The 27,213-nt window shown below is 39.8% G+C and overlaps 1 protein-coding gene across 1 annotated transcript; it reads left to right on the plus strand.

Annotated features, from left to right (window-relative positions):
- Positions 1-1,141: 1,141 nt before the first annotated feature.
- On the plus strand, positions 1,142-27,213 carry LOC139726516 (acetylcholinesterase-like). Its single transcript, XM_071637473.1, has 10 exons — positions 1,142-1,587; positions 1,894-2,053; positions 7,462-7,539; positions 8,624-8,742; positions 11,759-11,920; positions 12,600-12,908; positions 13,249-13,592; positions 15,180-15,367; positions 26,609-26,719; positions 27,155-27,213. The coding sequence occupies exons 1-10, from the start codon at positions 1,195-1,197 to the stop codon at positions 27,211-27,213; spliced, it is 1,923 nt and encodes a 640-aa protein (XP_071493574.1). The 5' UTR covers positions 1,142-1,194.

Genomic DNA, 27,213 nt, shown 5'->3' on the forward strand with positions numbered 1-27,213 from the left:
CATTCTTAGGTGATGCTGCTATGTCATCATTTTTGTTCACTGTGATTTGTTATTGATTTTGAAAACATTCTCATTCCCCATCACAATCACTATACATTCTGAAACTCTGTGTCCAGTATAACCAATTTATATACATATTCAAATGCAAAAGTCTAAAATTCATCCGGAGTTCTCCTTCAATCCATGATACAACACATGAAACAATACATTATAGTGCCCTCCTGTGTAGCAAGCTTCTGTCTCACCTTTTGGAGCAGCTAATGTTGTTATTACACAGGCTGGGGAATAAAACTAGTGCTCCTCATTATTAATTACGTTAAGACGGTGATCCTTAACTTTGAGGATAAGCTAACTTCGTGAATGAACTTGAAGATAAGTATGGGGCGCCAATTTAGTGTCGCATGGTCTCTTTTGTTACGAAGAGTCATTCTGTTAACCAGATGATCATCTCGTTAAGAAATGACCGATTTCGTGAAGAAAGAAATCATGTGACACTTGGCACCCCATACTCATCTACAAGATTATCGTCAAAGTTTGCTCACCCTCAAAGTTAAGAATCACCGTATGACCGTATACTCTATGTATAACTGAGGAACGACCCCCGTAAGGTGAGAAAAAGGGGAAAAGGAAATCCAATAGTCTTTAGGCAGACCGAGAGAGAGGAAGAGTGACGCAGAGAGAAGAGGGGCACTAAAAGAGGAAGGCATGTTGCCCTGTGAACAACTAAACAAACTTCATACGCAGGCCTACTTTTCTTCAGTACGCAGCACAGAACCCCTTTGGTCATTTTTTTTTTCAGTACTAGGTTGTCCATTGAGTTGCACTTCACACTCGAGTCAGGAAAAACTTGATGAAATAGCTGACAAAATTTTGTCTAGAATGTATGAACAGAAGTTCGAGGCCAACGATATCGCAAGGTCAAACAATGTCAATGAGATAAACAGAAGAGAGAGAGAGAGAGAGAGAGAGAGAGAGAGAGAGAGAACGAACCGGGGTAAGAATAACACTCAAAGATAAAACAAGTAGAGGGAATATGCATATATAGGACAAAGTCCAAACCGTTAATGCAAACACAGGCTTTGTCATAGTACAGTTGTAATGTGTTAACTCACGGGACAGCGCTACGATGGTACGAAGACACTTTGCGAGAAAGAGTCACAGTCACACTCAAACGCTCACGGTTCCCAGAGCAAGATGTCGCCAAAACCGTTCTATTCACTTGCAGTACTACTCGTCTGCTTGACAGTATGTTCAACCGCGCAGGATGACGTCGGAAACAACAACAACGAACCCGTGGTCGAAACCGCCAGCGCGACTTACCACGGAAAGCGCATTGAGTTTCGACCCCACCAGATACCGGGTTTCTCCACGAGCTTGGCGACGTACACGAGGATCCCCTTCGCGGAACCTCCTGTAGGGGAGCTGCGTTACAAGCGACCCGTCGCAAAGACGGCCGCAGGGGACTACGATGCCACCAAGCCCCTGCAAGGTTGCGCGCAAGTTCCGATTCCAGGATTCGATGATATCCTGTACACTAAGAGTTCGGAAGACTGTCTCTATCTTGATGTGTACGTTCCCGATCCGCAGGTAAACCTCTATGTCATCACTCTCAAGTGTACTTTGATTAAAGTGTCATATCGAACACACATAGAATGAACTAAATTTCAGTCAAATTCATCTATAGCGATGAAAGTGAGGAATCTTATTCTTGGGTTTCCAAATTATCGAAATTAGATGACGTTGTGACGTCATAGTCGCAAGATTTCCCAATTTTGCGTTGCCTGTCTAAAAATCAATCAAAAGTGTGTATTTTTTGCATCAATTATTAACGAGATATTTTCCAATCTATAATAATTAGAAGTGCATGTGTCATTTGCCATAATTATTCCGCAGCCAACTAATGCAGCGGTTATGGTCTGGATTCACGGAGGGGGTCTGTCTATTGGGGCTGGGTCTGTGGAGAAGACTCTGCCGATCCCGCTGGCGGCCATGAACGATGTCATTGTGGTGACCTTCAACTACCGACTCGGCGTATTCGGCTTCCTGGCCACTGGTAAGGTCTACGAGGTTTTCGAGTTTATTCACGTGGCGTAGTAGTAAAAATCTGGTCAAGAAAACAAGGGGAGTGAGATGAAAGAGATGGTTTTTTTATTTTTATTTTATTTATTTATTCTCCACTCATGGGACGGATAGCCCTGGTCAGCTAAGAGCTGTTTTTCACAGGGGTCCGACCATATACAGTATTACCAAAAAAAAAAAAAAAAACACAAAAAAAACAACATACAATCATTAAAATGTACAAACATTGAAACACACGTAAAAGGAATAAGAAAGAGATAGAAAAAATATTTGTACAATATATGCAATATACTTAGAAATACACACAATACATTACAATATAATATGCATGGTTGTACATCATTAAAAAAACACAAAAGAAAGGATGCCTCCATCGCTACACATTTTTTCTGTTTTTATATATAATAAGTTCCATGACCTTTTACCCCATGACCCTTAATCCAGATCAGTTCAGAACCCCAAAACCCAAAACCCAAACCCAAAACCCAAACCCCCAAACCCCAAAATAATTAATCACTGCCACTTCAAAATATATTGTTATTACATGTCAGGATGAATCGTTTGAAGGATAGGATAGAATTTATATCCTGATAATTCAAATCATTCCATAATTTAGCTCCTCTGTACCTTAGGGATCTTTTCCCATAATTAGTTTTTGGTCGAAAAAGTTGTAGTTTCTTTTCACCTGACCTAGTACGATACACTAACTCACGGTAACAAAATAACTCACATAGATATGGCGGATAAAAATTAAACACAGCTCTGAACATAGTACATGCTAACTGTTTCCACCACCGTAAATCAAGACGGTCGAGTTTCAGTACAGTGTACAATGAATTTGAAGGATATCTATAATCAACATTCATAACAATTCGTAAAGATCGATTTTGAAGAACTTGCAATTTTCTCAAAAGCGATTTGCTAGCGTTGCTCCATACAGAACTACAGTAATCAAAATGACATTGAATTAAAGATTTAAAGAATGTCAAAGCAACATCTTTATCAATATATGGACGTAGTCTTCGAAGCAGGTACATATTCTTCACAACTTTATTCATTACAAGATCAATATGTTTGTTCCATGTTAAGTTGTTATCAATGACCACACCAAGATATTTGCAAGATTTAACTTGTTTAATTTCATTACCATCAATATATATATGACAGTTAGCCAGATCATTTTGAACATATTTCAAACGTTGTTGTGTTCCTATGAACATCAGTTCACATTTCTTCACATTCACTAACAATTTATTTTTCTTTAACCACAGTGATAAACTGTTTAAATCGTGATCAAGTTTAGTAACAATTTCAGGTATGTTCTCTGAAGACGTAAACAGGCACGTATCATCTGCATATAGCGATACATTGCATCGCAGTCTATTTGGCATATCATTGACGAACAAGGAGAACAATAACGGTCCCAGCAAGGACCCTTGTGGTACACCGCATGTTACTCTACTACTATGGGATGCATAACCATTAATGGACGTGAACTGAGTTCTTCCATCAAAGTAGCTCTTAAACCAGTTCAGAGTAGAATTATCAAACCCATACAGTTTTAGTTTCTTGAGCAATATACTATGATTAACCATATCAAAAGCTTTACGCAAATCAATCATTACCAGCCCAGTAAAATTGCCTTTGTCTGTCTCACAAAACCATTTATCTGTCACATTTAATAAGGCAGTTTGTGTAGAATACTTAGGTCTGAAACCTGACTGACAGTCAGATAACACATCATACTTACTGAGATAACTGAACAGTTGATTGTACACAACACTTTCCATAACTTTGGCCAAGATCGGGATCACAGAGATAGGTCTATAATTTTCCAACAATGATTTACTACCCCCTTTATGTACAGGTGTTACCCTAGCACATTTCCACTGACTGGGCACAATGCCTGTATGTAGTGACAGATTAATAATGTGAGTGATAACAGGTGCAATGATAATAGATACAACTTTTAACAACTTAGCTGGTAGATTATCTGGACCTGTTGCCTTACTTTCAGATAATTTTTTCAATATCATTTCAACGTCAGAGGATATGACATCCTGAAACACAAAGGAGGGCAGATCAAGATAAGACAAAAATGACTCTTCACACTGATCTGTGTCATCTACAAGTTGTACATTATCATCATGTAAATCTTTACCAATGGATATGAAATAATCATTGAAAGTATTAGACAATGCCTGGCCGTGTACAATATTACCGTTCACTTTAATAGAAGTTGCTTGCTTGCCAGTTTTCTTTCCAGAGGTTAATGAATGCAAGGCATTCCATACTTTTTTGGGATTTTCCATTGCAGACCCTATCTTCATAGAGATAAATTCACGTTTAGCTTGTCGAATAGTTGCAGTTACATTATTACGTGCAATCTTATATTTTTCCCAATCATCATCATTCTTAGTTTTCTTGGCTTTAGCCTTAAGGCGATCTCTATCACGCATAAGGTGTAGAATAGTAGGAGTCATCCAAGGTGACTCTTTTTGTTTAATACGAGTTTTACGAAGTGGTGCATGTTTATTGATGACATCCATTAACATGGTGAGAAAAATTGAACAAACAACTTCAGGATCTTTTAACAGAAATAATGGCCCAAAATTTAATTGATCCACATCTCTTTTGAAGGCATCTGCATCAAAATGCCTCATATTTCTTCCAGTTTTATACTTATGACCAGTAAAACTAGATTGTTGCCTACCAAGAATGCAATATATCATGTAGTGGTCACTGATGGACAATTCAACAACACCACTTTTGATTATTTTATCTCTAGTACTACAAAATATAAGATCAACTGTTGTGGAAGTTACATTAGTTACTCGTGTGGGCTTATCAATAATCTGCTGACAATTATATGACTTCATAATATCCAAGAGCTTATTTGTGTGCCATGCATTCATTGTGACATCACAATTCATGTCCCCTAAAATAAAATATGGTAAGCCCAAATCGTCAATCTTTTGCAAAACTTGATCAAATTCATTAAAAGTTTGAACATTTGAATTCGGTGGTCTATACCACGTTATGACAATAAATGACTTTTGTTTTTCATTGTGAATTTCTGTGATTATCATCTCCAGTTTGTCATTTATACATAGGTCATCTCGTTGAACAAATCTAATGTTGTTATTCAAAAAGACTGCAACCCCACCACCGCTTCTGTTACGATCACGTCGTAGTAGGGTATATCCATCAATACATATTTCAGCATCACTGATACTTTCACACAAATGGGTCTCACTAAGAGTCATTATGTCAATTTTACACTGATATATTACTTCTCTTATTTCATCAATATTTTTGAACAGTGACAAACAATTCAAATGTGCAATTTTCATGCCCTTACATGATTCCATATTTTTAAATTGAATAAATGGTAATGCATTTGTAGGAATGCAGACAGCAGCTGATAGAAGCGACGTGGCAGTGACATTTTTCTCAATCATATCATCCTCATCGGCAAAAGGGAGCTCATGGAAAATACATTTCTGACAAATCCAATCATTGTCACTAGAAAACAGATCCATACATTCATTGGAACATTTTAAATGGCACCATTTTTCACAAATGATACATAACATAGCATTTTGATTATTTTTAACACTTTTATTACAAACTATGCATGGATATTTTATCCTCATATTGTTAACAAGTCTTTATAATAATGAAAACAAGCGATCATGACTTAAATTCGATCGAGATCAGCTGCTCTCGTCACTTTCACCTTTTTGTTGTCTTTTGTCAGGGCAAAGATTCTCCCATCATATGTCCACGTTCTCAGCACATTTTCGAGTTCTCGTGTTTTGTACAATAGATCACTTCGTTCACGGGTTAGATCTTCATGAATGTAAATGTTCGTACCTTTCAGTTTGGATCTTGCCGCGTATACATCACGTCGCTTGTTGTACCGGGTGAACTTTACTATGATTGGTTTCGCGGGGGGTCTGCGTTCTCCAGCTCGTTGGTGGACGCGAATCGGTATTCGATGCGATCTGTCCAGGTCGTCTGATTGAAGTTCGATGTCCAGTTTTTCTTTCACCAGCTTGATGATGACCTGGTCAGTGTCTTCGTCCGCCGTTTCGTCGATACCATGGAAACGAAGACAGTTCCTCCGGCTATATTGTTCTTGCTCCTCTGCTATTCTCTGGAAAGTATGAACCTCTTTTTTCAAGGTCACGATCTCCTCCTCAAGCTTCAGAATTTGTGCAGTTTTCGCCTGGAGATCGAAGTCGATGGCCTTGTACACCTCCGCAGTGACATTTTCCAAGATGGCGTCGGCGACAGCCTTCACTATAGTAGCAATCACTGTTTCGGACATCAAGGCATTGTGAATTCGCGTTTGTAGCTCGTCACACAAAAGAGTTCCATTGTCTGCCCCCTCTGTGGTAATGGCTGACTGACCAGCAGAGTGGCCAAGGGGTGCAGACGGATGACTCATCGCCGAAACGTCGCCTGTAGAACACTCCGGGGATTCCGTTCTCTTGTTGTTGGCGCTGGAGTTCACATTTGAAGCACCTTTCTTCTCTGAATGTTTCGTCATTTCTCTGGTTTTCACCATAGTATCATTGTCACCAGCAAAGTTCAGGCATATAATTTGAAGTCTGATGTTGAAACATGTGACAGAAAACAGTAGTTTGTCAGATTTTTGACGGTAAAAACGATGACCAAAACTGCAGCGTGTCAAGCGTGCCAAGCGTGCCAAGATGGTGAAAGGAAGCGGAGGAGGATGAGCAGACGGAGAAGGCGGAGGAAGAGAAAGAGAAGGAGGAGGAGAAGAAAAAGGAGGAGGTGGAGAAGGAGGACGAAGAAGGAAAAAGAGAAGGCGGAGCGAAGACAAAGAGGAGAGGGAGGAGGTGAAAAGAAGGAGGAATAGGAAGAGGAGGAGGAGGAGAAGGAGAAAGGGAGGAGGAGGATGATGATGATGAGAAGGAGGAGAAGGCGGAGGAAGAGAAAGCGGAAGAGGAGGAGGAGAAGAAGAAAAAGGACGAGGTGGAAGAGGAGAAAGAGATGAAGAAGAAGGAGGAAGAGGAGAATGATGAAGAGAATGAGGAGGGGAGAAGGAGGAAGTGGAGAGGAGGACGAGGAGGACACCTGAGGAAGAGGGGGAGGAAGAGCAGCAGCAGAAGGAGAATTAAGAAGGAGAATGAGAAGGAAGAGGAGAGCATGGGGAGGTTGAGAGGAGAAATTGCAAGGAACCCCCCCCCAAACAAACAACAAAAAAAAAGAGGAAAAATTCATTTTAGTTCAGATCAGTTCAGTTTACTTAAATCACTTTGGAAAAAAAAGACAAGCCTTCAATCATTCGGACAATTTGATTACGTTTTGTTTAGTTTTGCTTTTGGTTTGCTTCTCTCCTTTTTTTTTCAGGTGACGGAGAAATCCCTGCAAATTTAGGTTTGCTGGACCAGCGGCAGGCTCTCTTGTGGGTGAAGGAAAACATTGCTGGTAAGTTATTTTTTAATCGTTTTCATCGTTATTTTAGTCGCATTTTGTGTGGGAAGGAGATTGAATGAAAGGAGAAGTCAACAGAAACTGAATACATGTATCGCCAAACATTATTCGTTTTTAGAGATTTTACTACGGTGTTTATGGTTGAAAAAAAAATGGCGTTTAAGCTCGACGAGCACATTTCATTTCCGATATTTACCAAACTTTTGCTACAGTCAGGAAGGCCATTTGTGAAATCTCCTTACAATAACACCAGGGCCCTGTTTCGTAAAGCTGTTCGTAAAGTTACGCACGACTTTACGAACGATTTAAGTATGACAAGGCCAAGTGGGTTTCCTAATCAATTTTAATTTCAATAGCTATATTTGGTATTTGCTGGTGATAATGATTATTCGTACATGTTAACACACGTTTTTAGTTGAAAATGTATTATTGCCCTAATGTAGTTGAAATATTAACATAAAGTCGTACTTTGTTAAAGGGAAAAGGGAAAAATTGCACACATATTGGCACTTCATATTCCAGTCGTTCGTAAAGTCATGGTAATTTTACGAACAGCTTTATGAAACAGGGCCCAGGATATTTTTCTGGTTTTAGGGCAAGGCTTAGACTCTTCATATCCGGGAGTTAAAATGCTCACATCTAAACCTTCTATACGTTTGTGCCAGTAGCTAATCCAAATTATTAACATCACCGTGGAAATTCTCGATAAAAAGAAGTAACCCCTCTCTTGAAAATGTGCACAAGCATATTTCTTATGTCTGTGCAACCATGGATCTAAGTAAATCCATGATAATATATCAGAGTGAAGTGGTCTTTTTTCCCTTATTCGAGAAAGAGCATAATTCATGAAATCATGACAAAGCCCTGAGACATCAGTCAAGATCAATTTTTTAACAAGGAAAGGTTTAACTCCCTTTTAGCGCTCATGGTGTGGGAGCACAGGTGGTCTAGTGGGTCTTAGTTTGGTTTCCAGACCCTTTGCCAAATGGATTCCGCCCCCCCCCCCGGGCCCTTTAGGGTTAAAATAGTTTGCCCTTGATTACGTTCGTTTCTTTGTCCGTTTGTTTGTTTTCAACAGCGTTCGGAGGTGACCCCAGTCGAGTGACCATCTTCGGAGAGAGTGCGGGGTCGTGGAGCGTGAATTACCACATCATGTCCCCCATGAGTGCCGGCCTGTTTTCTAGAGGCATCATGCAGGTATCTCAAATTTTTGACACCGAGATAAAGCTGCTTTTTGAGTGAGTGTGGCTGAGAAAAAAGGGCTTTTTACACTTGTGTTTCTTTACCCCGGACTTTCTCTGACCCAGGACTATCGTTAGTCCCGTACCAATTTTTTCAGCTTTTTACACTCGCCAATTAGTCCCGTACTATCTCTTGTCCGGGGCTAAGGAGAAAACTAACCTTTTTACACTCATATTTCTTAGCCCCGGACTTTCCAAACCACATGAATATTCATAATTACGCTGTGTACTGTATGCGTACACGCACGCACCGGCAGCACTTGATAACCTCGTTTCTGATTGGTCAGTGAGGGTCGCACTTCGTCTCCGTCGCTTAGCCCAGGATTATTTTTTCGTTCTGTTTACACTCACTTGCTTGGCACCGCAATTGCGGAGCTAGCACCGCAATTGCGGTGCTAACCCCTGCTATTTTGCAGGGCCAGATAGTACCGTACTATCGGTGGGGCTAGCCCACTTTGGCAAAAACGAGTGTAAACAGAAAGTGGGCTAAGGATAGTCCCGTACCAACGGTGGGGCTAAGGCCCCCCCTTAGCCCCACCGTTGGTCCGGGGCTAAGCAAAAATTTACAAGTGTAAAAAGCCCTAAAAAGAGATCAAAAAGTGAAAATGCTACAAAGTTTTGAAAGAAGTAGAAAAGAAGAAATGAAAAGAGAGTACGGCGGGGATCATTAGGTTAGGGAAAGAAATAATGGAACGAACGATTTCAGACAAGTGAAAGAAGAAACAAGAGACTAATATGAATTAGAACTTTGTGCATTGTTCACGATGCTACATTAACAGAAGTATTGGTAATACGATACTGATAGTACGAAGAAAAGTAGAAGAGATGGTAGTTATGACGTTAATTACTACAAAATGTTAATGTTTATATTTACAATGAGGTGACGAAAAGAAGATGATTGAAACAAACATTGGCATTGTCAGCACTTTCACGATCATCAAATCATGATGACAATGATCGTGTAGTCATAACGACACTGGCGTAGCCGGGGGGGGGGGGGGGTGGCGATGGGGGCGGTCGCCCCCCCCCCCCCCCCCCCCCCTAAGATTTGGACCGGGGATTTGGGAGGCGGAAAAAAAAATGCGTGTTTACTGTATGCATGCACATGAAGCGGGTCTCCTTTGCAACCTTTCATCAGATAAGATATTTTTTTGAATATTTCACTCAAAGTGTGCACCAGATCGTTGAATTTCAATTCAAAATATGCAAAATCTCTCGTGCTTGGGAGGGGGTACCCCCCTCCCAAACCCTCCCCCTCTGTGCCTCTTTCCCTAGCTTAGTACACTTTTTAGATTTACACAAAAAATATGAATAAATCTGAGTGCACAAGACTTATCACTTATATTCCGAAAACTCAAGGTTCCCTCATGCATAAGGGGAATTCCCCTTTTAATCGACCCTTTCCTCCCTCAGCCCTCCCCCCATCAGTTTTTGTTGTTGTTGTTGTTGTGATTTCCCAAATGTTGATTCCATCAAATATGCGTATACGAGATATCTCAGTTTCAACCTTAAAAAGGCAAAAGCTCCATCGGAAGGGAAGGGTGGAGATAACACTCGCCCACGCCTTCTCCCAGGTCGCCCACCCCTCCCCCCCCCCTTCCACCATGCATAGAAGTAGACTGTGGCTATACCCAGATCGCTTTATTTCAATTTTAAAAACACAAAAGCTCCGCGAGTGGGAGGGGGAATCCCCCTTCCCCTAAGCTCTATCTCACTAGACTTTATACATACACACAGATGGTGCTCATTCGGAATAAGAGCTAAATTCCGTGATTTTAACACTTCGATGAAAAAGTATTGCAGCAAAAATTGCACCAGATCGCTGAATTTCAGGTCTGAAAACGCAAAATCACCTTCGTGTGGGAGGGGATATGCCCCTATCTACAACCCTCGTGTGCATGCTTTTTCTGTTTGATTGCTGAACTGCAGACAGCGTTCATGATATTCAGTGTAAGAATTAACACAAGAAGATTAAATGATACCATTTTATAGGCAAATTGTTCAATAATGATCTACACTAAAATATACTGCAACCTTAAACAAGTGGGACTGTTTCAACTCGTTAAAACACGCAAAAACATGCATCAAATTGCACCATTTGCAACATCAAAATGCAAAAAGTTCTCACCCTGGGAGGGGGGACAACCCCCTCCCACACCCTCCCCTCCCCCTCGCTCGCTCCGCTCGCTCGGGTTCAGTCGCGTTCATGATATTCAGTGAAAAGAATTAACACAAGAAGTGTATTTAAATGATACCAGTTTATAGGCAAATTGTTCAATAATAATCTACATCAAAATATATTGCTACCTTAAACAAGAGTGGGACTGTTTCACGTCGATAAAACGCGCAAAAACATGCATCAAATTGCACCATTTACAACATCAAAATGCAAAAAGTTCTCACCGTGGGAGGGGGGACACCCCCCTCCCACACCCTCCCCTCCCCCCTTGCTCGCTCCGCTCGCTCGGGTTCAGTCGCGTTCATGATATTCAGTGAAAAGAATTAATACAAGAAGTGTGTTTAAATTATACCATTTTATAGGCAAATTGTTCAATAATTATCTACACTAAAATATGCTGCTACCTTAAACAAGTGGGACTGTTTCACGTCGATAAAACGAGCAAAAACATGCATCAAACTGCACCATTTACAACATCAAAATGCAAAAAGTTCTTACCGTGGGAGGGGGGAGACACCCCCCTCCCACACCCTCCCCCCCCCCCCCTCGCTCGCTCCGCTCGCTCGGGCTCGGTCGCTTCGCTCCCTCGCAGACTAACCGCCCCCCCTAAGATCAAATCCTGGCTACGCCGTTGCATAACGATCATATCAATGAAAGAAATGATAAGAAAGTCGGACATCCTGAAGGAACAGATGACAATGTCATAACTTATCAATCATCATGCCATAGCACACGACTTGAGACGTCTGTGATTGTACTGAAGTCTTTATTACCTTTTCTCGGCCAATGCAAGAGTGGGGCCAGCGCCGCTCTGGGAGTGTGCGCGTCGATGGACGCCGCCGTACAGATGACCAGAACTGTGGCGTCAGCTGCGAACTGCGACGTCGACAGCACGGCCGATATGGTGGCATGTCTCCGGCAGAAAACAGTGGACGAACTGATCGCAGTTATGGAGGTGAGCACGACCCTTTCCAATGCAAAGATGCATTGTAACAAGACTGAAATTTCCCTTCAAAAAGTCTCATTTTGAAGCGAAAGGGTAAAGCTAAAAATGTCAAGTAGAATCCAAGTATATACTAGACGAAACGGGAACGTTTTGATTGCGCTTGTAAGCATTTTGAGGAAACGTTTCGTCGTCGTGTAGATTCAGTCATCATCATAAACATCATCTCTACATTCTGCTGTTTCTGATTTTGTTATTTAACTCTCGACTTCATCACTTTCATATCGTCACTTTAGTCCCAATATGATCTTACTTTGTACTTATTCTGTGAACGAATTAGGAAGAATGTTGTGTTTTAATGCCACGTAAGAACAGATTATTGCTCGCATATGTTTGATTTAGACACACCATCCTGACAAAGACCTTTTCTATACTGTCAATAACAAAGCTATTATGTAAACCACAAAATATTACAGCTCCACTTGACATGTTCGATAAGTGCTATTTTGCGTTTTTCAATAAAACCCAGTTTTCTATATTGCCCGGGAAGTACCAGGTGGTTAACAATGCATAATGTATGATGACAATATATTCGTTTTGAATTTGAAAACAAAACAGGTTTTCGAGAAAATGACATTGTTCCGAATTTCAACCTCATCTATTTTACTTTTGTAACTCCTTGCTGCAAAAGGATCCTGCAATCAGTTCGACAACCACGCTGCGTGCCGTGGTCGACGGTGCATTTTTGCCGAGGTCTCCCTCTGACGCGGAAGCAAACGGCGAGTTCAATGACGTCGAGATCGTGATCGGGTTCCTCGCCAAGGAGGGATCCATGTACGCCACGCCCAAAATGGCGGGTTTGGACGACAGCGTGAAGCCAACCTGGAACAGGACTACCTTTGAGGGCGCTATCACCAGTGTTACGACGCTTTATGGGATCGATGGGATGGATGACCTTGTGCTTGACGTCATCAACTACGTGTACTCATCCCCTGAAGAAGTATTTCATATCTACATTGTTTTGGTGTTTTGTTTTGTTTTTTTTTTTTACTTTTTTCCCTTCGTACTTCTCGATGATATCATTGTTATTATCATCATTATCAATCTATGTTAATTGTTTCTGGACCTTAATGATATTATGAACATTCATGAATCGATTATTCATACACCGCACATGGTCTTAACCTACTTACATACGTACCTTATTTACACATATACACATACACGTGCATACATAATGTATACATATCAAATAAATATCTAAATATAGAAAAAACACAATCTTTTCCGACTTACAGTGCTACGCATAATTCTCTGCTTCCCTTTCACCCTGACCACAGCTCTTGAATCCTGATGAGCGAAACTACGTGGACGTCGCCATCGGGTTCTTCGGTGACAACGTTTTCGCCTGTCCGTCCATCGAACTGGCCAACCGCCTGGTGGAGGCGGGGAGAATCGTCTACCCGTACATCATGACACACGAGCCCTCTCACTCGTGGTGGAGCTCGGACGCCAAGTGGATGGGGGCCACCCACGCCGAGGACATCGCCTACGTGTTCGGCAGCCCGCTCCTGATCGCTGCCGATGACGACGGGCCATCGGAAGGGAGGGGACGTTTCAACGAGGCGGAGGTTGGGATATCTCGCCAAATCATGAAGTACTGGTCGAACTTTGCCAAAACAGGGTTAGTTTGTCATGACTTCTTTTTCCTCTCTGATTATTGAAGTGGACAACTTTGTTAGAATTCCTTGTATACCTTAAAATCTGTGCCTTAAATCCCCTCGCTAACATTTACAGCTGAAAAAAAAAAACCCAAACAAAACAGACAGCTGTAGTGTTTCAAACATAGTTCTAAAATGTGGGCCAGGGATAAGCATAAAAAACATTAAAATGTTGATTAGTAAAATCAATGTTAATTACTGTTATATAAACAAAATTTGAACAATAGTTTTATCAAAAACCGTTACTAGAATAAACAATCACTGCATGTTAAGGATTCATTTCGGGAAAAAAAGTGACATCTCCTCATATTTGCGGCTTTTATGCGAAAACTTTTGAACGGTAGGGTGTGTTGTGACACAACTGAATTAAACATGCATCAAATGCAGTAATTTTGAAAGTTTTTGATGACTGCTTCCTATATTAAATAGTGGATTTAATCTGTTGTAATTGAAGTTGGGCAATCAAGTAAATCATATCCGAGGAGCTGTTGCGGACTCTGTGGATAGTCTCTGTGGTCTTCGCCCCTTGGTGTATGCATTAAAATAATTTAGGTTTTCTCTCTCTCTCTTTCTCTCTCTCTTCCTCTTCTCCCCATTTTCTGTTCCCTATTTTCACACTTTTGCTTTCTCTTTCTTCTTTCTTTCTTTCTTTTTTCTATTCCCGACTTTCCCAGTTTCCCGCACTCTTTGTAGTTGTAAGTTTTTTCACCCCCTTTACTTACCCTCTTTTCCCCTTTTCCCTCAGAGGTGCCCACATGTTACAAGCATAGTCTTTTGAGTGGGTACCTCCACTTTTTTTTCACAGAGTGTATAAATAGAGTGTATGTTTCTTTTTTTTACTAAACATAAAGACATGAACATGTTGTTATCCCTGTCTGACTATGTATATTATCAATGACTCGCATGCCAAATGTATCATATTGTTTTTTTGTACATTCTGTTGGAAAAAAAAAAGTGAAAATAAAGTTTGAATTTGAATTTGAATTTGAATTTGATAAAATTATTTACTATCGATCACAAGATCTCTCGTTCGAGTGCCCCGGCTGCAGCGGTTGTGGTCCTGGGCGAGGCCCTTTCTCCTGATCGCCTAGTCAGCCAAGTGCTGGTTTGCTTGCAAGCATTTATTGTTTTATTTAGTGGCAAATCATTTTAAACGAAAAGCAATATCAAACATATTCCAGAAATCCCAGATTTTGCTGGTCATTTACCATAGTTTCGTGTTCGCGTGTACTCACAGTATTATTCCTACTAAAGTTACACCCCATCGTATAGTTGCCAGCTTGTGAAAATAAATTAACATGATAAAAACAAAATACTATTTATTTCAATAAAACTTGGTATCGTCACGCTGCAAATTCAAGTGGACATAATGTTGCTAGCGTAAATAAGTTCCTTTCAATGTATAAAATTATTTATAAGCTTTCTCGACAACATGAGAATACGCCCTGTTTGCTTTGATGTACATGACAACCAACAAACCAACAAACCAACAAACAAACCAAATAAAAAAACGCCTAGTCTTATTAAACACTATTTCTTTATCAACACAGAAATCCTAATCTCTCAACAAATGACGAAACTTCTGCAGCTGAGTCTACATATCCAACATGGAGGAGACTGAGCGGGGAGGAGTCGGCGTTCAAAGATATCTCGCTCACGTTTCAGAACGTCGCCACTCCGTTCCCACGAGAGTGCTACTTCCAGCTGGAAATACTTCCCAAACTCCTCTCAAATTCAGGTAGTCTTGACAGAAGTTTTTGTTCGGTGCTTAAAAGTGATTAGAGCGTTTGTCACCGCGTCCTTGTCTAAGGTGTTTCAGTATTGGTAACGAGCAGAGATTTGAAACGATTTTCCACATGTCTTATTTTCATCATGCATCGAGAGAATGATATTATTCTTTTAAGAGTTGAAACTTCAGCTTTAATGAATTCAGTATCAGAAAATTAAATAAATAAAAAATCAAAGTCATCCCAAAATAGTCAAGCTACAGAACAATGCATAGTGGCGGGGGAGAGAATTCGACTCCTAGCAGAAAAAAAAAATGTCATGTGGTAGTAATGATACAGATGATGGCTGTATCGGTGGTATTTCGTGGATTGATTATGACGAATTTGAGACGTTCCTGATCATTTAAGATATTGTCCTACTTAGACACAATGCTGATATATAGCATACAGAATTATATTTTCGTGTTATCATGACTTTTGCAAAATGTGTGTTCCCAAGAGATTGATCACCACAATTAGTATACCTGTATAAGATTATGTTTCATTATATTTCATCAGTTGAGTTGAAGCGGTTGAAGTCGTTGCTGGAAGAAAGAGTAACAGCGGACAGTGAGGAGACCTGCACGAACCGGGAAACCTGTCCTTAACATGGAACACAACGGGACCTTGCGTCATCACATCAACAAAATGTCGTCAGACATTTTCCTCCTGTTACCTACTGTTGGATTCAGAAAGAATAATGATTTCAGAAATGATCTACAGCTCATCAAAATTAGAAATGTGTTATTATACCAGAAAAACAAGAAATGATAGAATATCTAACATGTGTGCATTTTATATTGAGAGGAGTGTTTTTGAAGTTGACGGTCTGTTGATGGGCACCCTGTCCTTTGTATAAAAAAAAAAGAAGGGGGTTTTAGTCTCCGTGACAACCCATGCCCAAAGGATCGTCAGATAAAGCTACGATCTGCCATATGCTCATTACATTATTGCTCTATTCAAGCTTATGACGAAGGATTAAAGCTACCGCTGTCTTTCTGTTAACCATTTATTTGCCAATGAGTCAAATGTGCACAAATTTCGCGTTCAAACCTTACGGACATGGAGATTAGTGTGGCACCCAGTGGGTTAAATGCTTTTCTTCACACTTCCACTTACCGTATGGGCGGTAGACGGATATTAAAACTTGACAAAGAAAAAAAAAATCTTTCTGAAAACAAGAATCATTCAATTAACCCGCCAGGTTGACTCAAAATGGCACTTTCTAGACTTCCTAGAAATTAAAATACTTGCTGCCTTTGCCGTTTTTATGATTCATAGGGTCAGGAAAATGATATTTTGAAATTTATTGTTTATCTATCTCTGTCTATTTCTTTTGTCTGATCACTCTTTATGCATTCCTTATAATAAAGGTCGGTCATGATAGGCAGATGGAAACGTTATTCAAAGCCTCTCCCACATAACAAAGCAATGTAATGAACGCAGGCTGGATTTAAAATATAGCCATTATAGGAGGAAAAAAATCGAATTTGAATTGCGCTTTGTGATATCCATAGAAATTGTGGAAAAATTGTCCATGAATTTTGTTACATCTGCAAACCAGCCTTCACGAAGACGATAGCCCAATTATCATGTCTTATGGAGGCAAGTCTCTTCGCATTAGTTGTTACGATGTTATGGTATACACCTTCTCCGTGCTGCTACATAAAAGTGAAATATTTCCATTAAGGTAATGGCAGGTTTTGTCATTTAATCGAAATACGAGCTGTTTCTGCGATGTTTTTAATGCTGTATATTATGTTTTACACATTACACTGCAAAAAGTCCGGTGCTGAATAGTGAACACCGAGCTGGTGTTAAATTTTCGGTGCTCATTTATGGTGTTAAATTAACACCTCCGGGTGTCATTTCCAAATATAAAACTGTTTTTGAAGAGTTTCTTAGTAACTGCACTTCTTGTTGATTTTTAATTTAAACAAGACGATCAAGAATTTTACATTAAAATACTAGATTTTAGAAAAAATGTGAAAATAAATTTACACCACAGTAACACCAGCTGGTGTGGTCTCTTATTGAAGCTGGACGGGTGTTAAACCATTGATATCAACACCAACAAATATCAAATCAACACCATATTGTGTCATTTTTTAATTAACACCAGTACAGTGTCAAAATAACACCAGGTACAGTGTGAAATTAACACCACGAAGCGGCAGGTGAACACTTTTCAACACCATCACAGTGCATTTTCTACACCTGTGGGTGTGGTCCTCTATTGAAGTTTGATCGGTTTTAGATTTAACACCCATGGTGTTAAATCTAACACCGATGTGTTTACAGTGCACGTTTCTGAGTGGATGGAATAAACTGTTGTTTGAAGAACATAGCAAGCAAATAATCACGGATAGTGTTAAAGATACGTGGAATATCTTTGGAGTGCTGTTTGAACATTGGAGTGAAATAAAATCGGCCTAAGAAAAGGAGATATAATAATGATTCAACCCATATGTAATAGATCGATTGTCGATGTTGTTTATTTGATGGTGCATTATAATGCCGTTGCCTTCTGTTAAAACGTGATGAATATTTTCGTGTGACCGAAACTCCAAAATTATGATGATTTTTTTCCCCTCTCAATCTTACTATCCTTTGTGTATTTAAAATTCTATGGTAATGTTGCAATGCTATGTTTTTGTGTTGTCTGCTTGTTATTCTTGAGATTTCAGATTACATTCCATTTGTCGACACTTGCCACTTATCAATTTGAATGACTGATTTAGATGTTGTATTATGATATGGGCTGATCATTTGTGGCCACTAAGTGGATGTTTGGAAGCAAGCAACCACGAAGCGATACAATTCGTTCTCTCCGAAGGGCTAGATAGTGAAGAATTATAAAGGATACAACAGCTGTTACCTGGGGTTCGAACCAGGAACATGACCAGGAACCCCAAGATCAATTACTCATGGCCTTATTCACTGAGCCACAATTCCGCAGGTAGTCATATACTATCTTTTAACATGTTTTATGTGATCATGTTGCATTGCCTATGACTGTAATTAACAAGCTTTAAGTGGATTGTTATCGGGAAAGATAATGTCATTTTTCTGATGATTATCTGCACTTACCAACGTTGCGTTTGTATTTTGCTTCTATTTGTCCTCTTTCCGATCATGTGAAAGAAATAATTATTTGAAATCAACAAACTTGATGCTGCACTTGATTGTCATATATTTTGAGTGATATTATGAGATGCGAATCAGAGCATGCAGAGATTGGATGGGTTTGAAGTTTTGTACGTTTCCGTTTCCCGTAACGAAAAAAAAATAATGATTTTGTAATAGCGCAAAGTGTAATTGAATTGAATTGAATAGAATTGAATTGAATTGAATTGAATTGATGAGGTTTATTGTTCCTGAAATTGGCAGCTCAGAGGCTGAAATACATTCAGTTTACAGAATACATACATAGATGAAAAACACAGTGCTTCATAAATAATAAGGTGTTTACAATAAAAAAAATATGTAAAAATTTATACATAAAATCATACATTTATCAATCTAAATCAACAAAAGAAAAAACATACTTATACAGTACAACAACAGAAAAAAAAACTACTCAATACAATCACTTTTCTTTACAAGACTGGATTGTGAATATTTATAAAAAACCCTTAATCTAAGCAATATATACAATATCTTAACATTACCTGCACATATTCACTCAATGATGCATGATCTATAATAATTGTTTCTACCCCCTCCAGAAGAGTAGAATATGGATGCTGCCACAGGTGTTCATGACCAAACTTTTCAGGGCACATAATTGTGTAGAAGTGCGCCATCTCGTGTTGGGGTGAGATCAGACGGCGAAATGACATCAAAGTCACTGATCTCTAACTCCACCTCCCTGATGATACCTCTATCAGTACGGGGCATTAGAGATTAGAGCATCCAGTTGAAACCAATGATGGGTTAGTACGCTCTCCGTATTGACACTGTATAAAGTAATGCATGGAATGACGTTGCAGTTATTCGGTTGCCCTTACTGCTTTCTTTCGCACTCAATTATCACTGTACGAGTAGGTCTACATGTTAATAATGCTTCTATAGGTTAATGGTGATTATGATCTATACGCAATGCACTTCTATTAAACATACAATTAGTCAGTCCTTTGGCTGGTTAACCCATTACTTTCGAGTTGTGGTGTATACCATTGATTTAATGTATAATACAGCCAGTTTCCATGAGCGAGGGGTTAAACGACTTATAGCCCTTGAGCTCTGCTATTTCAGAAGCGAAACGCTCATCTTGCAGGTCGACGTCGTGGGTGGCCCAGTGGTTTACCACCATGGGGTCTCAATTACGAGGTCACTGGTTCGAGTTCCTCGGCAGCAGCGGTTGCGACCCTTGGTAAGGTCACTTTATGCTCCTATTGCCTAGTCATGCAGGGGGGACTTAAGCCGTCGTTCCTGTAGTAGCTTGCTCATAAGCATTTATGTATTTCCTTTAATAGTGACTACGTAAACTGAACCCAAACAAACACAACATACACAAACATACGCACACATACGCACGCACGAACACACAATTTTTTTAAGCAACTGAACCCTCCAACTCTGTCCACGTGAATGCTGTCAATACGCATGCCAATTAGCAGGAATCGATACTCTCTGCTTAGAATGGTTAGCAATTGTGTCATTAATTGCCCTCTTATACAATTAACCGTTACGCATCTACCTGTGGCCTCTAGTCTCATTTAGTATGTACTAACTCCAGATAAACGAGAAATCAAGGAAACAAAATTTATGTCGCTCTAACCTTCGGGCTTATTTGCGCTGGCAGAACGAAAGTACAATGGCTATTTTCTCGTACACCTTTCAACTTTGAGATTCGGAGTGGTTAAGGCCCGAGTAAAAACGTGAACTTTCTAAGCTTCTATTGTAAATTAATATCTTGAAAATATAATATATTCAAATAGTCATTACATTCATATCATCACAATAATCATATGAATTAATTCTTACTTGCATTCTTGATTTAAAAACTATTGTAAGTGTTAGAACGTTTAAGCATTCTTGTCTTGGATATTGCAATATGATGATTGCAGCGTTAGCTCCAGTAACATCGTCAAGCAAACACTTGTGGCACTGTTTCATCACTCAAGATAGGCCTGAGCTCAACGTGAGTAGCTCTAGATTTATAGTGTTAAAACGTTAATGTAGAAAATACTGCGTATTTCAAAGTTATGTTAGACCATATTACGTTAGTGAGTATCATGTATTTTCTGGCATAACTACTTATATCTTTGCAAAAATTGCTACATTTCTTCTATAGATGATGACGAATCTATGTTTTGGGTTTTGTGAAAAATGCAAATTCATGTGTCTTTATTCACAAGATAATTTCGAATCATGTAAATAATTATAACATGTCTTCTATAGATGATGACGAATTTATGTTTTGGGTTTTGTGAAAAATACAAATTCGTGTGTCTTTATTCACAAGGTAATTTCGAATCATGTAAATAATTGTTTTGAAAACGCCAAGCTTTTAAAAGGTAGAATTAGGGCACTTCAAAACCGCAAAGAACAAGACTCATATAGTTGTGTTATATTACGGTCGGTTTGTGAATGATAGCCATACCATGAACTTTTGTCTAACAAGATTGGCTTTGATAACTGCATTGCTTCTATCGGATCCGTGATGACAATACACATTGATCCTGCCTACAGAACAAATGTATTCTGTTTTGTTGAGGATTATACTTTCTGATTCTTTTTTTATTGTTGCAGCCGTCCTCTGTTTTCCTTAATTGCTTAAAGAATGGACAGGTAAAGAATGTTTAGGTAGGAAAATGTGAAGTGCAAAAAATATTGAATGGAAAATGAATGAATAGGTTTCACTCTCATAGTAGTTTGGACATTTCATTTGTTAGAGTGATAATCGCTTTTCACTTAGGTAGCAATTTAATCCACCGTGTCCGGCCATGAGGAGCCCTTCTACCTGTACAGGTCATTATACGGCTGGCTCCGTCTACTCATTGCTAGATGCACTTTTCGTTCAAAATTTGTTGCACTGTATACATTTTTTTTTTTGTCGACAACTCATGTGTGCGTGCGTGCGTGCGTGCGTGTGTGTGTGAGTGTGTGTGTGTGTGTGTGTGTGTGAATATATTCAAATGGCCACTAAAAGTGAAGAGCAAGCAACTACGTTAAAGGGACTGTACAGTACTGGTTGAGGTAGGGATTCATGTTTTGAACATTCCTAAGTGAAATAATGAAAAGCCTCTTATGAAATATGAAAGAGCATGTAATTTTAAGAAGGATTCAACGTTTATTTTCATCGAATAAACTTTTGATACCCCTTAGAACCGCATGCTCTTTGACATCTCATAGAGTGGTTTCTGAATATCTCACAAAACGTTAAAAGCTAAATCTTCACCTCGACCAGAACTGTACACACCCTTTAAAGCGACAACTTTGGATATCATCTAAAGGGACTAGGCTATGACTGACTGCTGTGAGAATAAAGTGCCTTGCTTTTAAGATGACGACCGGATGACACAAGCGGATTCGGACCATTGGCCTCGTCTTACAGCGGCTCTTTGTTCCATAAAAGAAATGAGAATATAAAAAAGGTAAGACATTGTCAATCATCTTCGGTTCTGTCCTTCGTTACTATAGTTCTGGTGATATCCATTGTCTTTTTGCGTTGCATGTCGACTGGGAATGTAATCATCACTTCGGTGCAGGCGTTTCCATGCTACTCGCCCATTGTGTTATCATTTAGGCAGAGAACAGATGAGTGAGAGGGGGGGGGGGGGAGGAATGCAATGGTACATTATACATAATATAATTCATGCTCGATTATGCACTATGCTGGATTATAGAAGGACAAATACTCAATTATCCTGAGTGCCTTTTGTTTCATCGAGGCCGCAGGCCGAGGTGAAGAACTGCACGAGGGGCGATTTAGTATGTGGAGATCCAATGTATATTCCAGTACTGATGCATCAATAGAACAATCGCATGTACTAATTGTTATAGTATTGATTTAGTAGAACTCTCAGTCTACATACATTTTCCGTAGTTCTGGTCGTATTATATCTGGGATAGAGAAACAGAAATTGTCCTCTTGTGATTGGTTGAAAGAGCTTCACGTAATTATAGGTATTTTCAGCTATGTCAGAATGTTGGGATGTTTGACACTCCACGGCGTACTATTTTGCAAAATGACGCCGCATTTATGACGCCATTTTCAAAATAGTAAACTAGGATACTATTTGTGAAATTACGTCGCAAAGCAATTGTGACATCGCGCTCTGCTTCGTACGGTCACTGTAGGATCCCTCCCCGGGGATCCCTCCACAACATCTTCACATCCATAACTTGTCTTACCACGACTTCTCGCCTCATATTTTCCCCTTCTTTCAATTACATTTTTATCGAAAATATAAAACAAATATACTCTGCCTAATTTCGAGTTTCTGCTCAAAAGTATGATAGGCCTTGGCGCCTCCAAAAACACTATTCACGTCGGGGCTGCGCCCCTCAGTGAATAGCACTATTTTGGAGTCGCCTTTCCCCACAATTTCGCCAGAAACTCTCAAGGCAAGGTATATCTTATTTAGTTTACTAGATTAAAGACTCGTCTTAACATACCTCTTCAGGCGTTCTCCGGCGAAGATTCACCCCGTGTTTACATTCGACAGATTCATAAACACGTGTTGAACGCCGAGCGCCCCGTTTTAATAGGCATTGCTCGAAAACTTTCTCCGGGGAGAATAAGCTCTCCTTGACCAATCACATTACACATACGCTAAAAATGGAAGCATTTCACATCATTGTCATTGCCGTAGCATTTAATTGCGTACTAATGTGCACGTATGTACTGATACAGGCATGTGGGCCCTATTAGCTACCAAGGCGTTTGAATTAGTTCTCCTGTTTTTCCTTAAGATATTTTTACCCTAAAAACGCCTTTTATTGCTCTTTTCTTAAAGATCTTTAAAAAGAAATAAAGAATGTATAAAAGTCATGAAATCAGCCACATGTTTTACAAACAGAGCACGCCTATTATACACGAAATGCGGAAGTCGCCCTGCTTTGCGCGACGTCTGGTCGGGATAATACGTCGGTTGAGAACTTTGAGGGAGAGTTCATAGGATTTGCGCTTGTCACCTGACTTAGCGCTGGTCACATGACGCCTTCTGCGAAGATTCACCCCGCGAGCGTCTTAACAGACACCTTCGCGGGGTAGCCTCCGGCGGTTTGCCGGAGGCTACCCCGAGTCTACCTTGGTCGATCGCAAGGTAAGATTTTTCCGGAGGCTCTCCGAAGGCTGTCCACTGTGTTGCGTCTTTACAACACAATCTTCTCCGGAAAACAATCTTCTCCGGAGGCAACCCCGAGGCTGCCCTACGTTTCGTGGCCTGTTAAGACGGGGCTCTAGATTCTACTTCTGATTTCGTACATGCAGAGTATCACGACAATCTTGTTTACGGACAGCCTCGTACGCGTAAGGTGCTTATCCTACGTCCCCATGGCGCGTATCGCTGCGTAGCCAATCAAAGCATATGCGCGCTGTAGCATAGGCCTAAAGCATAGGCATCCCTAGGGGTATGACCGTGCACTATACCGAAATATTTTCACGATCACGTGATGCAATCCAACCAATCACAACGCACATTATACTTGACCTATTGACTATAGGTAGATAGATTGATTCATAGATGGAGAGTTATTAACATAGCTACATATGAGACAAAAAATAAGGACTTTGAATACGTTGTATAATATATTTTTCATACATTATATAAACTGTTTGAATTATATTACATAGAGAGTGCATGATTTTGAATGCACTATACTAGATTACATGCGCGACAAATGCATAATTAGCCAAATTGCAGTCATTTTTCAACGAGGTCGAAGGCTATTATTATGCATCAGGAGTGTTTATTGGTTATGACAGTGCATGAAAGACCATGTATCATATGTTACAGTAAATAAAGTGTATTTACAACACAGATTTTTCCAGCTCCAGGACGGCCTAGGCCAAGACCGTAGATTATGCGCAAACAATCAGAATTCTAGCGTATTACTACGAACGATAACTTTGTTGTGGTTTGGCATACCAATTCCCTGCACGGTTCATGGAAAATTAAGCCTGTGTTTCTTAAAAAAAAAAAAAAGGGGGGGGGGGGTTAAACCACTGTAATATGCAAATATGCAAATGACATCTTAATCTGAATGAAATCTGAATGAAATCTGAATGAAATCTGAATGAAATCTGAATGAAATCTGAATAGAACGGTAGGTTCTATACGTTGCGCTGACATTGCATAAAGACCTAAAATGTGCGTGAGATTTTATAGAACGATAGATTCTATACGTTCCACTTTTGTGTTAAATCCTAAAATGGGACTTTCAGTTCACACCGCTTGCCTGAAAAACTACGCAGAGTTAAGAAATTGCGTACCGACTATACCGAGAGAGCGTATGCTACTCTTCATACACTGTGCCTACGCCGGCACACTCGTAACTACACCTTTTACAGGTGTACTATTCTTGTCCGCGTGTGTGCAGAAAATATGCAACAGTACCATGGCGTCTTCGGGGACGCTAGACTGTACTCTACATATCGTGCACTATAATAAAATCTATGCACGTCACATGGTATCAATCTGACCAATCACAAATCTTGTTATAGATAACACTATTTACCATAGTGCAATACTCTATGATTTATACACAATATTTATGCACAAAAACACACACATATCCACATACCCACAGACAGACAGGCAGACACGGACACACACACACAGACACACCCACATATATATATATATATATATATATATATATATATATATATATATTGTCCACTGAGTAATCGAGCTTGATGGGTCTGACTGAACAGCTATGAAGTCGCCGTGGCCGAGCGTTGAAGCGTTAGTGCTCCATGCCAAAGACCGGGGTTCGATTCCGGCGTAGACCAATTTTTCAACTGCTGCACTTTTTCTCAAAAGGAGCAATACTAAGATGACTAATAATTTCAAAGCAACGTTCACAAATGTATATATATATACATATATATATATATATATATATATATATATATATATATATATATGAGTATCTGAATTTAAGAACGACCCAAGTCCATGGAAGACCATTTCGAGTAAACTTAAAAAAAACTTCTTATCTTTTTTATTTGGCCAATAATATTCTATTTAACTGTGATGGGAAGGCAACATTGTATATACATAGAACATATATTATTATGACAATTAACATTTACATTAATTGTGGAGAGGCCATTTTGTGTGATGGACTTGGGTCGTTCTTTGAATCATATGGACTTGGGTCGTTCTTTGAATCATAGACATGATATTCTGCTATAGAGATGAGAGAAGGATGAGAGAGGACGCTATAATATGAATGTAAGAATAACCTAAGTCCTTCATTCTTACATTCATATAAGATTTAACTCATTCATTTCAGGCACTTCCGGGGGTAATTAGGATTTATCATTTATACACAAGATGAGCCCATGCATAAGCTACAATTCCCCATGTCAAACTAAGTTTGGCCAAAAATTGGACTTGGGTCGTTCTTATATTCAGGTCTTCATATATATGAAGAGTTTGTTCGCAAAAACCGATAAGTCCATATATATATATATATATATATATATATATATATATACGTGTGTGTGTGTGTTTGTGTGTGTGTGTGATGTGTGCGTGTGTATATATATATACATATATATATACGCACACACTTATATATTTTTTCATGCATGAGAGAGATAGAAAGAGAGAAAGAGATAGAGATTCAGGGTTTAAATTCACTTTGAAGGCCTCGTATCTATACTTCCTTGAATTCGATGTTGGTGAAGAAGTGAAGAATGCAAATAGTACTTGACCAATCACAATTGCGGTGTTTTTAGGTTATCAGTCATTATCAGCCAGTTCTTCCTCGATTTGTGCTGGAGATAACTTTTTTTTTGGTCTCACACTGTTGCACAGTAAATTCGATATCATGGGGATTCTTTTCTCTGCAAATTGATGCTTTCTGACAGACGATTGTAACCCCCAAAACAAAGGAAAAATGTGCAAGGTCTACATTTTACGGCAACTATTTAGCTCAGCCCAATACTACATTGATCTATTTTCTGTCTTCTTCGTGCCCTTCCCCTCTTATCTCCTACCCTCTATCTACTTTCCTTATTTTCCTCTAAGTTCTCCTGCTCTGTAATCTAGCCGGCTCTGTTGATGGTGGGGACCTCATTTCGCCATCATTTTGGCCCGGCGCAGAGGGGCGGTCCGTGATTATCTACCGTCAGCGCGGAGGTGCCACCCAGCGCCCGGCAGGAGTAACAACGGCGCGGCAATTTCCACTCCCACCGCGTGCCGTGTATCGTTTACCTCCCCTAACTACTCCCGAGCGTTCTCAAGGTCTCTCCCATTTGTCGAGCGCTATCCTGCGCTTTGCCGTTTTGTTTCTGCTCGTCATTTCACTAACCCGCTGCCTGACGAGCGGAGATTGCGGGAAAATGAGGTTTTCTGGAAAGCAAATTACAGCCCGTGGCGGAGAGGAGTATTTACTCCGTGATTATTTGCTCATTACTATTGCATCGCGCAGCTGGAGTATTTATCCAACCCCCTTTCTTTTTGCCCCCATCTACGCTGCATGTACTCGCTCCAGCAAAAACCCCCTCACATCCTCTCTTTATCCCCACCCCTGCGTAAACATCATCATTCTCTTTGTCATTCTTCATTGTTCAGTCGTCATCATCGTCATCATCACCGTCACTATCTTCGTCGTTGTCTTTATGATCGATTGA

The sequence above is a fragment of the Diadema antillarum genome, unplaced genomic scaffold, assembly GCF_040938485.1.
Source record: "Diadema antillarum isolate AM-2024a unplaced genomic scaffold, OU_Dant_1.0 seq00000086_RagTag, whole genome shotgun sequence".
NCBI classification, from domain to species: Eukaryota; Metazoa; Echinodermata; class Echinoidea; order Diadematoida; family Diadematidae; genus Diadema; species Diadema antillarum.